Genomic DNA, 17,234 nt, shown 5'->3' with positions numbered 1-17,234 from the left:
GAACGAAGACTGCGTTTATCAGATATTTAGAGACGTGCTCATTTGAATATGCCAGTTAAGGTTTCTTGCATTTAACCAGGGCTTTCAGCTAGAATCTTTTATGTGGTTAGTTTCTCTACGTAGTACAGTGGTTGCTGTGAACTCTGCGCCTCTCTTTCCTGTCCTGGGCTTCCCCTCCTGCAGAATGACTTTGTGGTGGAGACCAGCCTGGTGGGGACCGTGCTCAACGGTCTGTCTCACCTCAGCGGTGTCAGAGAGCGCGGTCAGTTTGTGGTCAGCCTCATCAGGGGCCTGGGGGGAAACCTCAGCTTCAAGTCCCGCGTGGAGTTCGCCAAGGAGGTGAGAACCGCCCGCGCCTGTGAGCCGCGGTGTCCAGAGCTGCCCCGATGCCGTGCTCCGGCAGTGTAACAGCCAATGTAGCATCTCTCACCTTACAATCAGCAGCTAACTTAGAACCAGTGAAACACAAGCCAATTTAACTGTGTAATCCACTGCTTTCATTCATATGCTGGTATATTAGGGGCTAGATAATTGCATTTATATAGCACCTTTCTAGCTCTTTATCTTAAAACCAAGGGAAAAAAACTCACGTCAACCACACTTACTGTTGAGTGACAGCAAAACCACCATATGGTGTACCTCCAGGACCACATGAAATCAAGCCTTTCAGCCGTCTGCATTAAAATCTCTGCTATCAGCGTGATGCAGTGGAAATACCAGACATTTGTTTATCGAGCTGATCACTGTGGGTATACCTTGCCTGTAGCTGTTGATAAGTGAGTGATATTCACTGCCAAGAGGATCGGCAAGCGTGTCTCAGCTGGCGCAAAATATTTAGAAGGTAATGTGGCGCACAAAGCATTTCCCCTTCAATTCCATCTTCAAAGCGGCTTTATTTCATGGGAATTTGAGTTCAGCAACAATGGAAATAATCCTTGAAAGTCATTTACATTCATCCCTAAAATGTCATTGAAACACAATCCGCATCCCTTTTGAGCGGGAGCCCCATGAAGCCCCGTGAAGCCCCGTGAACCCCCGCTGCGCTGTTTGTCATTTCCGCTCTGGTCTGTCCAGGTGCTGGGCTGGGCCAGAGAAAGCCCGCCGGACCCGCGCAAGCCGCTGGACACGTTCTACGACCCGGACACGGGCCGGCTGGCGGCCTACCGGCTGGACCGGCCCGACTGCCTGTCGGTGGAGGACCTCGGCAACCCCCAGAGCTTACCGGTCATCCAGACGCCGGACATGCAGCGGGGCCTGGACTACTTCCGACAGTGGCTCTGCACGGACTACAGACAGCCCTTCCTGCTGGTGGGGCCCGAGGGCTGTGGAAAAGGGTACGGGTCCCCTGCACGCTGCCCTGCTCCTCTGTCCTCTACAGAGCATTTCAGCGCTTCGTCTGGAGAGATTATAGGCAAAATTCAGTCAAGTCACTTTAAGGGCCTACGCAATCGATTAAACCAAAACTGGCCTTACAGGAGTAATCTGGCACTATACACAGTTCATTTTGTTTTGCTGAGCATCTTGCGAGTTAGTAACACCATGGTTTGAATTTGTGCTGCCTTAAAGTGACTAAGCGTTTGACTGAATTTGGAGAAATGTCTTGTTCATATTTCTTAGTCATGGCAGATAAGTGATCACTTAGCGCTTTGGGTTGCCTTAACTTTGGGCTTGGAGCTGCAGGAGTTTGCAGGCGTGGCTCACTGTTAAGACACTGTTCCTCCATGTGTGATTGTGCCTGATGGTCTGGTATCAAATCCAGACTGAGCCGGTGTGTTGGTGGGTTTATTGGGCACCTGCTCCAGCTGCTCCAGCTGCACATGCTCGCCTGCACTTCTAAATTTCTGGAGGATGTTGCAGCATTGAGGCTGGAGCAGCAATACAATCGTCCAGTCAAAACCAGAAAAAAAATCTGAGTGAAGAATAGATTATAAATAAATGTACCATGTAGTGTAGTCTGTTATTCACCCCTGAATAATCAGCCAAGCATCGCATCAGCCTCTGTGTGTCGGTTATCAGGATAGACCAGTAAGATATGTAGAAAATAAAATGGTTCCTGTAGTGATGTAGTTGTTTGTGTATGTATTGTTGGGTTAGATGGGGGCCATGCGCGTGGGTGTTGGGCAGTGGGCAGACAGTGATTCAGCTCTGGTCCTCGGGCAAAAGCCCCCCCCCGCCCCCTCGCCACCCCCCGTGTGTGCCGTATCCACTTATTTTCACTGTTGACCTTTTCCCAAAATAGCGGGAAATGAACCGTGTGGGCTGCGCGGTCGTGCTGACGCGCGTGCGACCCTGCGTAATCGCTCGCGCCCGGGGGCCCTGACCTTCGCCGCCTGCTTTCATCCCGCGGCCAGTCAGCCTCCGCCTCCTCTTCACTCGCCGGGCGAGAGGTCCGGCGTTGTGAAGGCTCTGCTGCCGTGGCCGTCGATGAAAGGACGCCTCGTTAATTAGCGGCTACGCGGCTTTCTTTATTTGGCCCCACAGAAACGTGTCGCTCCGCTCTCAGCTGCGCTTTCATGCCCACGCTGCGCCTGCAGCGGCCGTCTCACACGCCGCAGTGCCTCTCGTCTCTTCTGTTTCTCTCAGGAGGGAAACGGCAGAATGAGAAAGTCTGAGTGTTCTCTTGTCATTGCGTGACTTTGCTTATTGATACTTTGTCTCAGGGACTCGACAGTCATCACGCTGAATGGCACTAGGCTGCTCGCTGTATTTGATTCTGGACTTTGCTTTCATAGAATTTTTTTATCCTTTTATATTATCTTTTTTATTTCCAATTTTGAACCTCCAGTTTGACCTTTGCTGGACTTTTGAATTAGTCTGTTACTCATCGTGTTTCTATTGTTGAATGCTTTAATGACATGGCTTCACCGTATTGAATAGCTTTGGCTGGAACTTATCTGTGTTTTGTAACTTTGACAAAATTTCTTCATATTCTATTATTTTAAAGGATGAGACTCTGACTTTTAGAGTCTGTTGAGTGCTTGCAAACTGCCTTGTTAGATTTGAGTGTTCATCAGGGCCTTGTCTATGGATATGACTTGAGATCTCTTATTGAATGACTAAGTAGCCGGAATATGGCTGTTCTTCATATTGAATGACAGTTATGGCTGTTCTTCATACTGAAGGACATAGTTATGGCTGTTCTTCATATTGAAGGACATAGTTATGGCTGTTCGTCATATTGAATGACGTAGTTATGGCTGTTCTTCATACTGAAGGACATAGTTATGGCTGTTCGTCATATTGAATGACATAGTTATGGCTGTTCTTCATACTGAAGGACATAGTTATGGCTGTTCTTCGTACTGAAAGACATAGTTATGGCTGTTCTTCATACAGAATGACATAGTTATGGCTGTTCTTTGTACAGAATGACATAGTTATGGCTGTTCTTCGTACTGAAGGACATAGTTATGGCTGTTCTTCATACTGAAGGACATAGTTATGGCTGTTCTTCGTACTGAAGGACGTAGTTATGGCTGTTCTTTTACAGATACATATTAGGTGACAGTAGTTATGGCTGTTCTTCATACTGAAGGACATAGTTATGGCTGTTCTTCGTACTGAAGGACGTAGTTATGGCTGTTCTTCGTACAGAATGACATAGTTATGGCTGTTCTTCGTACTGAATGGAATCGTCACATGCTCTTCCCCGCCCGCTGTTCTTCCTCAGGATGCTCCTGCGCTACGCCTTCTCCCAGCTGCGCTCCACCCAGGTGGCGACGGTGCACTGCAGTGCCCAGACCTCCTCCCGCCACGTCCTGCAGAAGCTGAGCCAGACCTGCCTGGTCATCAGCTCCAACACGGGCCGCGTCTACCGGCCCAAAGACTGCGAGCGCCTCGTCCTCTACCTCAAAGACATCAACCTCCCCAAACCCGACAAGTGGGGCACCAGCAACCTCATCGCCTTCCTGCAGCAGGTAGCGTGGCCACGGGCTGTCCGAGGCGCCCCCGCGAGCCCTGAGCCCCACAGCTGCTCGCTGTGCTTTGCTCACACGATGGTGCGGTGTCCTCGACTTCTGAGCTCTCCCGCGACGCTGTCGCTCTCTCCAACCCGCCGCAGGTGCTGACCTACCACGGCTTCTACGACGAAAACCTGGAGTGGGTGGGCCTGGAGAACATCCAGATCGTGGCCTCCATGTCTGCGGGGGGCGCCGTGGGCCGGCACGCGCTCACCTCCAGATTCACCTCCATCGTGCGCATCTGCACCATTGAGTGAGCGCCTGCATTCCCTAGCCGCAGCGGCTCGGCCGCTTCTGAAGGAGAGGCAATCCTTGACAGTGCCCAAGCGATAAAAACAAATACCCGATGTTAGTGGATGATGTGGGAATAACAGATGGCCATGTTTTTCTTCCACATAAACACCTGGAGGCTGAGTTATGTTTATGGATGCCCAGGGCTGAGCTGTAGTGCCAGTTGCTGAGACCAAGTTTCTCTATTCTGGAATAAATAAAGTTTATCAATCGATAAATCAATCAATGGCACTGTGTCCCAGAAAAGTGACTGACTGCTGTCGTCCTTGTCCACAGTTACCCCGACAGAGAGCAGCTGCAGACCATCTACAGCGCCTACCTCCAGCCCGTGCTGCAGAGGAGCATGGGAGGAGAGCAGTCGGTCTGGAGCTCTGCTGGCAAAGTGCACCAGCTCGCCGGGTCCCTGGTGCAGGTGTACGAGCAGGTCAGATTCAGATTGTCAGATTGTCGCCAGGGTCATCGGTTCCGGTCAGGAGTGGGATGGCCCAGTCGTTGCCCAGAGCGATCCGCTGAGCTTTCATGGCTGCACACGATACCAGCTGTATAAATCCCAGCCAAGCTGCCATGGCTAAGGATATAAATGAAGTAATGATCTTCAGTGTGCTTTAAGGCAGCATAACATACATCATACGTCATATCAAGCGTTACTTTTGCTGTGTAGATGAAGCATTGCCGTCATTATTATTTAAAATGCATGAATTCTTGCTAAGACAACCTAGATGATTTGCTGCAGATGTGTTCATTCAGGGCTGTTTGGAGGCATCCCCTTTGATCTCTGCGGGTGCTGGCAGAGTAACTGAAGTTCTGGTTTGTTTAGAGGAGCCGTTTTATCGGGGAAAGCTCTGCCCCAGAGCCGCGGCTGCTTGGCTAACAAATAGCCGACTTTCAATGAGGCTGCAATTGGAGCCTTATCAGCTCCCTGTGCAGACTCTCACATCTAATGTCTTTAAGTTGAGAAGGCCCGCATGCAGCCGAGTTAGCCCAGCAAGGCTGCGCTCTGTCAGAGGAGCGCCCGACCTGGTTATGGGACGGGCCGCGCGGCGGGAAGGAACTGCGATGCGGCGAGCAAGCGAGCTGACGGTGGCGTGCGCGCGCCTGTGTTCCTCTGGTTGCAGGTCAAAGCCAAATTCACCGTGGACGACCACAGCCACTACCTGTTCACCCCGTGCGTGCTGACCCAGTGGGTGCTGAGCCTGCTCAGATACGACCTGACCGCCGGTGAGCGTTCGGACCGCGGTCCCGTTTTACCGACCCCGGTTTCATTCCGCTTCCATTCCCTCCACCGCTCTCACCCCCAGCAGTGTGTTCATGAGTCATTTATTTCAATTAAATCTTTAACTGACAAGCCCTTTTTCTTCCGCTCGTCGTCTGAATTCATGTCTGTTTTCTTTTTCATTCCACCCATTTGTTTGAATGCTGTAGAAGTGGTGTTTAATTTTCTTTCCAGGGTGAGGGTTAATTCCATTTCAGTTCACTCAGTTGAGAAAATGAATCTGAATTCAATTCAGGAATTGAAAATACCCCTAATAATATTGTGTGAGGATACTGCAATGAACTACATTTCACTTCATCTCCTGAACTTGCTGAATTGGAATGGAATTGAGCCTGACCCTGATTATTTCCACCCCTCTCCCTGCCTCTTGTTGCCTACACTTTTTATGTAATGTTGAGGTGTTTTTTTTGGTGTGGTTTTTGGTGACGTTCAGGCAAAGCCCAGAATCCCACAGACGCGGTTCTGGAGGTCGTGGCCTACGAAGCGAGGCGCCTGTTTCGGGATCGCATCGTCGGCACCAAGGACCTCAACGCGTTCGATAACATCCTGCTGTCCGCCATCCGAGGGGACTGGAGCTCCGACGTGCTGGAGAACATGTCCGGTAGGGCCTGAGCAAAGGCCGATAAATACTTATGGGTCTGTGCTTCACTACCCGTGGTGTCATCATAAGTGAACGTGATCTCTGCAGCATGCATGTTTAGTCAATGGGTTGCGAGGGCCAGTGGCAACAGTGTAGGTGAGGTGGAGCCTGTGGGTTTGGAGCTCGTTTGGTTGGGTGTATGACTCCGCCCCTTGGACATGCTGCCCACCCACTGTGCCAGCGCGTAGCTCAGCCAGCTCCGCACTGGCACTCAGGGGCTGTGCCTCTGAACATGCTGGCGGAGAGTCAGGTAGACATGCGTTTCTGAAAGGGTGGAGCTTCCATTGAGTTCGAGCTGGAGCTGGAGCTTAGACCTACACGTCTGCATTAGCCAAAATGCAGCAGAGGGCTTCACACAGTGAGGGTCTGATCTTCAGCTTTCTGCTGATTGGTTTCATGATGAATGTATTGCTCCTGTTTAAATCTGCCGTTATCTGTTTACTTATTTTAAATGATGTCATCCCCGCCCCTCCCGCCCCTGGTCTTGCGGTCCACAGACTGTTTCTACGTGACGTGGGGCGCGGCTCACGAGGCGGGCGCGGTCATGGCGCCCGGGCAGTCCCTGCCCTCTCACGGCAAGCCGCTGGGCTGCCTCAGCTCGGCCGACCTGCGGGAGGTCATTCAGAAGGTGAGAGGGTCGAACGGACGCTGCCGGCGGGCCCGCTGTGCCAAAACCGCCGAGCTGCCCTTCAGTCAGCAAACGTGTGGAGCTCAGCGTTAGCGAAGGCGCTACAGAGTCTATAAAACCAGTGCTTTATTATGTTATACCAGAAACAGTATGTAGCATGACCTGCTGATCTGATAACCTTCACAGAGTGAATCACTGTTATAATAATGAGTGTAAGTGGGATGTTGAGGTCTTCTGATACATGCACATGGAGCAGTCTACGTTTCCCGGTCGTCCTTTCTGATCTCATCTGGTTGTCAGTCGCGACTGAGGAGAATATTTAAACAGCTCTTCTCCCTCCCCCCTCCCCCCCCCAGGGCATTGTGCTGTATGGTCGGGACAACCGGGAGCTGGACATCCTGCTGTTCCCCGAGGTGCTGGACTACATGTCGCGGGTGGACCGGGTGCTGAGCCGGCCGGGCGGGTCTCTGCTGCTGGCGGGGCGCAGCGGGGTGGGCCGGCGCACGGCCACCTGCGTGGTCAGCCACATGCACGCCGCCTCGCTCTTCACCCCCAAGATCTCCCGCGGATACGGCCTCAAGCACTTCAAGAGCGACCTCAAAACCGTAAGAGAGCCCCCGTGAACAAAGAAACACATTTGTCTGAGAGGAGTTGGCGAGGAATTCCCTCCTGTGTTCTTGGCTTATTTGCGCAGTGTTTGTGGGTTGAGCCTTGACCGGGGCTGTCCGATTGCGCCCCCTGCAGGTGATGCAGCTGGCTGGGATCGAGGGGCAGCAGGTGGTGCTGCTTCTGGAGGATTACCAGTTTGTGCACCCGTCCTTCCTGGAGATGGTCAACAGCCTGCTGTCTTCTGGTCAGTGTGTACCCCTGCCCTGAAGGGATGGGGAAAGCTGCTCATGGATGTTTAAAAAAAGTGTTGTTTGTTGAGAAACAAAGGTTTTATTTAGCTAATTAGCTGTTATTACCAAATCCTATGAGTGCTTACATTTTCCCTTTTCCTCATGCGATTGAAAATTTATTTCTGTGAGATGGGGGCAGCTTCATTGAATTGTTGGTTATCAGGTTTTTCCAGAATGGTTAACATTTCAGGAAGCCAGGAGTCATGGGTTATGGAGTTTTATTTGTGTTTGGTCTTTTGTGTGGCTGGAGCTGATGTTGAGCCGCTCTTCTGTGCAGGGGAGGTGCCAGGCCTGTACAGCACTGAGGAGCTGGAGCCGCTGCTGTCCAGTCTGAAGGACCAGGCGTCCCAGGACGGCTTCCCCGGGCCCATTTTTAACTACTTTGCCTACAGTGAGTGCCTGGCTGAGCCTCGTTCTTCATCTTCTTCAGTCCCCGGAGTTTTCTCCTCTTTTCTCCCGCGCTGTTAAATGATTTTATTTCTGGAAAGGAGGGTGGACTCCCCCCCCGTTCTGGCTCCTGGACATGTGCGCGGCGGCTGCGGCGCGCTGGAGCGGGTTGATCACGGCCTTCCCGGGACGCAGTTTGATTGGGTCCCGCTTCGGCTTCGCGCTCTGCGCGCTAATGTGCACCGTGCTCAGTAATGTGAGATAATCCAATATCGATCTTCATCGGCGCGTGAAAAATATGCTCTCTTCTGTGCCTGGGCCCCCCTGAAAACACTCCAGGCACACATTTCTGTGGCAGGGAGAGGAGAGAGAGGGGAAGCAGGGAGACATGGAGAGAGACAGAGAGAGGCAGATGATATTTGAGGATCCCTGTTTATCCGTTTATCTCAAATCCCACGGTCTGGCTAATTGAGCAGCTGTTACGTCTTTATAAATGATACTGTAGCGCTATTGGACGTGTGAACGATGGGTGAAAAACGCTGACGCACTCTTGCACAAACGCACGTACATGCTCACACGCACGTACACACACACGCACACGCATGCACAGACGCACATGTGCACACACATGCGTGTATACTCATGCGCATGTACACACAAACACACACACAGGTGCACACACTCAGACACACACACACATTCACATATGCAAATATCAGCCTAAGTGGTTAAAATGAGTCACGCAGCGGTATAATGGAGGCGGCGTGACTGCGTCTCGCAGCGGTGCGTTTGTTTTTATGACGCGGGGGGCGTGTGATGTCACAGCTTGGTCAGGAGCGAGCGCCTGGAGAGAGAGTGAAATGGCAGCATCTGCAATGCAGCAGCAGCAGCACAGCCTCAGACAGACCCAGCCCGGCTCGCTGCGTCTCCGCCACAGGCCCCCCCTCCTCGCCGCCACGGTGTCCCCGCGTGCCCCCTCATGCCCCCCCCCGTCTCAGACGCTCTCTCTCGCTGTGTCCGCTCCACAGGAATCCAGCAGAACCTGCACGTGGTCCTGATCATGGACTGCTCCAACCCCAGCTTCACCATCAACTGCGAGAGCAACCCGGCGCTGTACCGCAGGTGCAGCGTGCAGTGGATGGAGGGCTGGTCCGAGAGCAGCATGCGCAAGGTGGGGCAGCGCTAGCGCCAGCGCCGCTACAGCGCGGTGCAGTGAGCTTCAGCGCCACACAGCTGAGCCGGCTGCAGTACAGGGCCGCTATTTACCTGAAGAGGGCTGTTTTTTAGATTGATAAAAAGTCTGATGAATGTACAGTAGTACACTGTGTAATGAAAGGGAGTGTAACGTATTGCACATTATCCAGTCTGGTGCGTGTTCTCCGGTGTTCTCTGCTGTTCGGCTTCACTAGCACAGCTGCGCTGATTGAGGGGAATGCTCACTGAGCGCCATTCTCTCCCTCTGCCTCCCTGCACTTCACCTTCACTTCCGCTCTCAAGCACCGAGCGTGTGCAAAGCCAGTCTGGCAGTTACCGGCGGCAACAAGGGGCCCCTCATGAATATTTCACCCGGATTCTGAGCGGCCGGCGGCTGTCAGGGCTTCTTCCCTGGGTCTGTCCCCGACGCTGGAACAGAACCTTCCACCTGTCCCGCTCTCTCTCTGGGCCTGGTCTGGAGGAGTGCCCCTGGCCTGGACCCGGCCTGGTCCACCGGGTCCCGCGTGGGGGCTGTTCTGCGGGCTCTGTTGCTCCTGAGGAGAAGGGCCGGTCTCTGCTTTTAATATTGGATGATTTTCATGGGCTGGCACAATGACTCACTGTGACTTTGTGGCTTCAGAGAATGTGACAGGAATACGTGTGTGTGTCTTCAGTAATCCAATGGTTCGAGTGAATTTGGTGAGTTTGTGTGTGACGTGTCTTTGTGTGTGTGTGTGTGTGTGTGTGCGCGTGTGTGTGAGTGTGCGTGTGTGTGAGTGCGCGCGTGCGTGTGTCTATATTCAGCCTCTTTATTTTAAGTGAAGCATCTGTCTCTGTGGCCACTCTCGACTCCTCCCTGCAGATCCCGGAGATGCTGCTCTCTCAGGCCTCTGCAGAGGAAGAGCAAAGCAGTGGGAAGAAGGGACACAAGAGGAAAACATCCGGTATGTTCCGTCTCCCATCATCCTCCTCTCAGCGCCCAGCACGGCTTCCGCACTCGTCTCCCACGCTCCTCTCTGGCCCAGGCCCTGTACACCTAATGGCCCACAGCAGTGCCGGCTGTCAGCCACTATTAATGCTGCACTGTCATGCAGATACGATCATTATAATTAGGGCTGTAATAATAATAATGATTAATAATTATGTTAATAACGCTTAATTACTAATGCATCTGGAGTGTAGGGTGAAAGACGGAGAGTGACTCAGCGGTGTGGGTATGTGCCGGCAGCTCAGAGCGCGGCTTTGCGAAGCGGAGCGGTCTGTGATGTGGTCCCACGTGCCGCCCTTTGGTTCCGGGCGCCAGTAGCCTCTGGGTTTGTGCCCGCAGGTCAGTCCGAGCTGTGCAAGTCCTTCCTGAGGATCCACGAGTCGTGCCGGGAGTACGGAGCCACGCCCAGCCAGTACATGGCCCTCCTGCAGGTGTACGGCTCCATCTACAGCAGCAAGCGGGCCGAGCTGATCAAGAGACAGCGCCACCTGCAGGTACGCTGCTGCTCCTGCACGCTCGGGGCTGCTCTCACATTCACACAAGGCGTGCCGTCCTGCACTGCTCACAATGGGCTCTGTCTTAAACATTCAACACTTATGCCTTATATCTCTGCTCATTAAAAGCATTTAGACCTCATGCTGTTCCTCATGATTACCTCTCTACAGGATATGAAGCTGTACACTTCCTCAGTGCTTAATTCTACACCAAGGGCCTGATTTACTAAGACCTCTAGCCTGTGTAAAACCTTTTAGCACAAGCAAAACTAAGAACGTGACCAGTGATTGGTGCTAAACAAATACCATGACGAATCATTGGTCATGTTATTGGTTGTGTGTGTGCTTTAAGGTTTTGCTATGCTAACGGTCTTAGTGAATCAGGCCCTTAGAGCATTAACACATTTAGACTCAACACTGTTTGCTGTTGCTGTTTTTGTTTTTGCCATTACTCCTTTAGTTCACACAAATAGCTACTCTGTTATCCAATACTACCTTTGAGACGCAGTTTACCTGTCTGCTGTGCGTTTAGACCATTAGACACCAGTGTAAAGTGTTGATTGTAGCATTGAGGTTTTCTGACAGCCGGTGCCTTCATTCACCTTAGAAATGTGTTCAGATTAACGGTGTAAGCGTTGGTGCAGGCGGGCGTGTCCAAGCTGAACGAGGCCAAGGCCTTGGTGGACGACCTGAAGGGGAGAGCGGCCGAGCAGAGCACGCTCCTGAGGACCAAACAGGCCGAGGCGGACGCCGCGCTGCAGGAGATCACCGTCTCCATGCAGGTACCGAGCCGGCCTGCGGGAGGCGCCGCGCGGTCCGCTCCCTCCGCTCTCCTGCGGTGCCCATTGGAGAGGGGCTCCGCGTTGGGTCCAGCTGGTGAATGAAGCAGGAAATGCGCGGTTTCTTCATAGGAGCGTGACGCAGTAATGGGAGGAGCCACCGTTTGAGGGCCACTTTATTATCCGCTTCAAAGTGAAAGAGAGAAGCGCAGGGAAATTTACCCACAAAACAGGTTAACCCTGTGAAAAATGGGAGAATGCTTTAAATTGTCTTGTTTGCCAGGTTGGCTTGACAGATCCAAAACATGCAGTGGTGATGGAAGCAGCCCTCTCTGCTGCCATGCCACCCTTCCTGGAGTTACAGGGAGTTACAGTCCTACCGCCTGTGATTTTTCACTTGCAACCCATAGCCTTGACCTGCAATGGGTCCCAAAGAATAATCTTATATAAGTAATCTCACAGAAAACGTGACCGACACGTGCAGTATAAGGGGAATTGGCCTCAATGGTGCCAGACATGCGCATGAAATACTGAATATAATAAATACTTTAACTTGACCATGTCTTCGTAAGTCTTACGAGCTGACAGGGCTCCCGGTTTTCATGTTCAGTGGTCACTAGAGCCCCCACAGACCTGAGGGCTCTTGGCTATCAGCGGTCTGATGCATTGTGACTGGCAGCTGCTATCAACCGCGGAGGCACGCTGGTCTGTGGCCCTGCAGGTCCTTCCTGTTTGCCAGCCGTGTGTGAGAGCCAGCGTATCCCACCATCCAGACCCTACGGTGTCCATCACAAAGGGGCATTAAATTCTCATGACCGTCCTCCATACTGAACGGTGTACTTTGAGAAACTTTTGAAAGTTCAGGGTGTACATAAGGGATTATGAAAGCGGTATGGAACAGAAGCTTGTTATATAGTGAAAGCCAGCGAGGCCGAGGGGTGTTGTTTGGTGAGATGGAGTGGAGTGCCGGGGACCCCCTAGCCTAGCCAGTGCTCTTGATATAACACAAGCTCTCGTTCCAAACCGCTTTTTTAAAACGGATCTTTCCCCAGATATCCTGGTAGACAACACTAGAGACAGGAGATGGGAAACAGTATCATGTTAAGTAGAAATTTTAATGGGCTATAAGGTGTATCCTTCCGCAAGCTGAAGTTACGGGCTCATTAAGCAGGGTGGGTTCCATTCCTCATCTTAGAAGTGAAACGATCACACAGAATTTAATTTATCCCAGCCTTGGCTGTTCTATTGAAGTTAACGGCTGCTTTCTTCTCCGGGCAGCAATGACTGAAAACTCCAGACGTCAAGGAGGCTTAATGAGATGTTAACCGTGCTTTATTACGGTTCACTGCTTACAGTTTTTCGATATCTGTGTCATGTGTGGTGTTAGTGGAAATGTGAAATGATGCTAAAATGATACATGAACCTTCCAATTATCCATGCTGTATTATCAATATCAGTACTGTTAGGAAGGCTGACTGGCCAACACGCATCAAGGGCTGGAACTGGCTTTCGTGTAATGCTCAATCAATACAATGATGAATGCATATGTGTGTGTGTGTGTGCGTGCGCGCATGTCTGCGTGTGTGTGTGTGTGCGCATGTCTGCGTGTGTGTGTGTGTGTGTGTGTGTGTGTGTGTCTTTGCGCGTGTGTGTGTGTGCATGCGCGCATGTCTGTGTGTGTGTGTGTGTGTGTGTGCGTGCATGTCTGTGTGTGTGTGTGTGTGCGTACGTGTGCGCATGTCTGCATGTGTGTGTAGGTAAAGTGTTCACTGGCTTCTTTGTCCTTGCTGTGGTCCTGGGTGCTGTGACTCTTCACGGTTGGGACAGGCCGCTCCTCTGACAGGTAAAGGCAGCTGCAGGGGGGATTCATTTTTAATTAGCGCAGGGCGGGCCCCGCGTCCCCCCCACGCGCTCTAAGTGTGACTGTCAGTTCTGACATCTCAGCGATTCCGAGGCGCGGGGCCCTGACCCTCCTATTGGGTACCGCCCACTCGCTGTCACTCCTGAGAGTCTCGCCGCGTATTCCAGTGACAGCCGTTTACGACCTTCAGCGTCCTCTTCCTCCCCTGTTACAGTGCCGGCAGCCATTTTCCTCCCACTGCCCTGAGAGCTCAGAGGATCAGGATGAGCAGCCTGTGACTCTGCCCTGCTGCTGGGGTCCAGGACATTTCCCTGGAGAGTGTGTGTGTGTGTGTGTGTGTGTGTGTGGACCTAGGGGTGTGTGTGTGGTCCTAGGCCATGCTTGCGTAGGGGGGTGTGTGCAGGTATGAATTTGTGCACTTGTGTATATGGGCCTAGTGCTTTTTGAACGTATGGCCGCCTCTCTTCGTGTGGCCATGAGCATGTGTGAGTGTGTACTCTTGCATAAGTCTACACGGCTGTCTGGACTCTCCCACTTATTATTTTATTTTGATTAGTCACTAACGGTTAGAGATGAGATTTTGCTGCAGTTGTTGTGCACAAGGGAACTTCTCTCAGATTGTAAGGTGAACTTTTTGGAGACTGGCATTTAAAGGGGGTTTATTTATTTTTTAAATGCTTAATTGGGCCACTGAAACTTTGCTTCTTCTCCTCTTTGGAGTAGTTCTCTTCTATTCCATGCTTTATTGGGTGCTCAACTTTTCTGGGCAGAGATCCATTCATTAGTGAAAACATGGAGGAATAAATAAAGTTCATTTATCAGCAGGGGGAAGTAGCAGCGAGTGCAGAATAAATGTGAGGGAAGATGTCCTGCTGAGTGAGGGGGTGTGGAACCAAATCGCCATCGTGGCTGGTGCCTGCACACACAGCCTTTCTCATGCCCTCTTTAAACAGCACAAAGCCCCTCCCTCTCAGTTTTGTGGCCCCTGTAACATGGGTCCTGTGCTGATGTGCCGTTTCGCTCACCGGGTGAGCGACCGCTGCAGTAGCACAGCGTGCCACTAGGGGGCGAAAAGGCCAGGGCGGTGTGACACTTCCCGCTCAGTGAGGAGAAGGGCATGGTGAAGACCGGTAATGAGGAGCTGGAGACCTGTGTCAGCAGAGCGGGGCACAGGGGGTCCCCCGGCTCTCTGCAGGGCCTCCCGCTGCTGGAGCTGCTGGAGCTGCGGGTCAGGGTCAGGGTTGAGGTCAGAGCCGCCGCGCAGCAGAGCTTTGTGCACCGTGCGGGAGCTGAGTGTGTGTGACAGCAGTGTCACTGTGCGCTCTCTTACCGCACTGCAGTAACAGTGCACCCGGTGGCTGGGACGCTCCTCGTCATCCTCAGAACTAAAAGCAGGATGGTTTTGTTTTTTTTTTAATATGAGGAGAATTTCTGCCTGCCTGTGTGCATTTGTTGTGTGTGTGTGTGTATGTGTGAGAGTGTAAGTCTGTGTGAGTGTGTATGTGTATGTGTGTATGTATATGTGTGTGTGTGAGCGTATGTGTTTGTTCATGAGTGTGTGTGAGTGTATGTGTATGTTCATGAGTGTGTGTGAGTGTATGTGTGTGTTCATGAGTGTGTGAGTGTATGTGTGTGTTCATGAGTGTGTGTGTGTGAGTGTATGTGTATGTTCATGAGTGTGTATGTGTGTGTGTATGTTCATACGTGTGTGTGAGTGTATGTGTGTGTTCATGAGTGTGTGAGTGTATGTGTGTGTTCATGAGTGTGTGTGTGTGAGTGTATGTGTATGTTCATGAGTGTGTTGGTGTGTATGTTCATGAGTGTGTGTGAGTGTATGTGTATGTTCATGAGTGTGAGTGTATGTGAGTGTATGTGTGTGTCCGTGAGTGTGTGTTTGAATATGTGGACATGCATGCATTCAGTACGGAGGTCTGATGGCTGCTCTGATCTGTATTAGAACGCCAGCGATCAGAAGACGGAGATGGAGAAGATCAAAGGGAAGATGGCCGAGGAGGTGCTGAAGATCGAGGAGCGCAAAAGAAAGATTGATGACGAGCTGAAGGAAGTGCAGGTGAGCTTAACCTGTGGGTGAGTCGTGCCCTGTCCAAATCACATGTACCTCACAGAAATCTGTTGAACTGATCGACACAGACATGTCTGCACAGTAAGGAGACCTTCCCCAGCCATCACACAGTCATATGTAATGCACTGTGTGTACAGGACTGTGCTGTGTGCTGGACTGTGCTGTGTACACGCGCGTCTCTAAGCGTTTGGTGTCCTCTCTGTTTTCCAGCCCCTGGTGGAAGAGGCCAAGCACGCCGTGGGCAACATCAAGGCCGAGTCCCTCTCGGAGATCCGCTCGCTGCGCATGCCCCCGGACGTCATCCGGGACATCCTGGAGGGGGTGCTGAGGCTCATGGGTATTTTCGACACCTCGTGGGTGAGCATGAAGAGGTGAGCACGCGCCCGGGAAGCGAAGCACGTCGCCGCGCCCCTCGGCCGACCTTTACGCCGCGTGTTCGCGCGGGCGGCTCTGAGCACTGAAGCGGAGCGAGCGCGGCCCGCCCAGCCCGGCGCGGTTAATAAACGAGAGCGTTTGTTACGGCGCGCTGCCGTTATGGCCCATCATCGTTTGCGTGTGAGTGGCCGGGGGCGCCCGCGCCCGCGCCGCCCAGCGATCCGTCTCCCCCGCCAGGCTAACGGCCGCTCCCCTCCCGCAGCTTCCTGGCCAAGAGGGGCGTGAGGGAAGAGATCGTGACCTTCGAAGCGCGGAACGTCACCCACGAGATCCGCGAGAGCGTGGAGGAGCTCCTGCACAGGAACAAGGCCTCGTTCGACCCGAAGGTGCGTCGCCGTTCCAGCTCCGCCCCCGCGGCCTTCTGTAGCGCCGTGAGGCTGTGCGCTTGTTCATGCTGCAGGGCAGCTGCTTGATCTGCTCATGAGACTGAGGCCGTGTCCGAATCAGCGCACTTGCTCACTATTGAGTATGCAATTTGCATGCAAGTTGTATACAAGTCGTGTACTCAATAGTAGGCAGAGTGTGCTGATTTGGACCCAGCTCTGGTCATTCTCAGCTTGCCTTATTCTGTTGTCCATATGGGAGTGATCTCGTTTTGTCGGCTTGTTGATCTGGCTTTGTCGCTGGAGCGGCGCTGGTGTTTTTCCTTGCGCCCCCTGGTGGTGGGTGTTGGAGTCGTACGCTAACGCTGTGCTGTGCGTCTCCCCCGCTGGCAGAACGCTAAGCGCGCGAGCGCGGCGGCGGCGCCCCTGGCGGCCTGGGTGAAGGCCAACGTGCAGTACTCCCACGTCCTGGAGCGCATCCAGCCCCTGGAGAAGGAGCAGTCCGGCCTGATGGAGTGAGTCCCCTCCCCTTACATGCCACGTACCATGACGGACAGGGCCGGGGCCCAATCACGTTTCAGCGTCTCTTCCCACTCTCTGTTTCTAGAAACCTGAGGAAGACTGAGAGCAGGAAGAACAAACTGGAAGACCTGCTGAACTCTGTGGGTGAAAAGGTGAAGGAACTTAAGGACAAGTAAGTATCTGAAAAAATTTAACTCAAGTAGCAATTGGCTGATAATTCCTTGTACTGTATAGGATATTTTTCTCCCTCTATGTCCATGTTCTAAATCTATACTAAAGCATCTTCAGTCAGTAGGCCTTGGTCAGTTGCTTTGCAGCTACCCCATTAGCACACAGTAAGGAGATCTTGTGTTCCTTATGGAGCACATGCATAAGGAAGTGGGCATTTCACTTCTCCCCCCTGAAATGAATGAGAGCGTGTAATCCCAGCACAGGATGGCTGTTGATAAGACTGTCGCACACGCTCAGTAAAGGGGAC

General features: G+C 52.4%; 1 protein-coding gene across 4 annotated transcripts in view; it reads left to right on the top strand.

Annotated features, from left to right (window-relative positions):
• dync2h1 (dynein cytoplasmic 2 heavy chain 1) overlaps window positions 1-17,234 on the top strand; it is a 154,552-nt gene that overhangs the window by 33,138 nt on the left and 104,180 nt on the right. For all 4 annotated transcript variants that reach the window (XM_064300939.1, XM_064300938.1, XM_064300940.1 and 1 more), the window contains 20 exons: window positions 184-339; window positions 1,075-1,334; window positions 3,671-3,917; window positions 4,061-4,212; window positions 4,527-4,674; window positions 5,366-5,468; window positions 5,957-6,124; window positions 6,661-6,791; window positions 7,148-7,396; window positions 7,536-7,644; window positions 7,968-8,081; window positions 9,106-9,248; window positions 10,134-10,215; window positions 10,599-10,753; window positions 11,398-11,535; window positions 15,351-15,464; window positions 15,687-15,847; window positions 16,114-16,237; window positions 16,628-16,749; window positions 16,842-16,928. In XM_064300939.1, the coding sequence (XP_064157009.1) occupies window positions 184-339; window positions 1,075-1,334; window positions 3,671-3,917; window positions 4,061-4,212; window positions 4,527-4,674; window positions 5,366-5,468; window positions 5,957-6,124; window positions 6,661-6,791; window positions 7,148-7,396; window positions 7,536-7,644; window positions 7,968-8,081; window positions 9,106-9,248; window positions 10,134-10,215; window positions 10,599-10,753; window positions 11,398-11,535; window positions 15,351-15,464; window positions 15,687-15,847; window positions 16,114-16,237; window positions 16,628-16,749; window positions 16,842-16,928 (2,963 nt within the window). The remainder of the gene's footprint in view (window positions 1-183; window positions 340-1,074; window positions 1,335-3,670; window positions 3,918-4,060; window positions 4,213-4,526; window positions 4,675-5,365; window positions 5,469-5,956; window positions 6,125-6,660; window positions 6,792-7,147; window positions 7,397-7,535; window positions 7,645-7,967; window positions 8,082-9,105; window positions 9,249-10,133; window positions 10,216-10,598; window positions 10,754-11,397; window positions 11,536-15,350; window positions 15,465-15,686; window positions 15,848-16,113; window positions 16,238-16,627; window positions 16,750-16,841; window positions 16,929-17,234) is intronic.

The sequence above is a fragment of the Anguilla rostrata genome, chromosome 12 (assembly GCF_018555375.3).
Source record: "Anguilla rostrata isolate EN2019 chromosome 12, ASM1855537v3, whole genome shotgun sequence".
NCBI classification, from domain to species: Eukaryota; Metazoa; Chordata; class Actinopteri; order Anguilliformes; family Anguillidae; genus Anguilla; species Anguilla rostrata.
The sequence above is the reverse complement of the archived record's forward strand: the minus strand, read 5'-3'. Positions and strand labels throughout refer to the sequence as shown.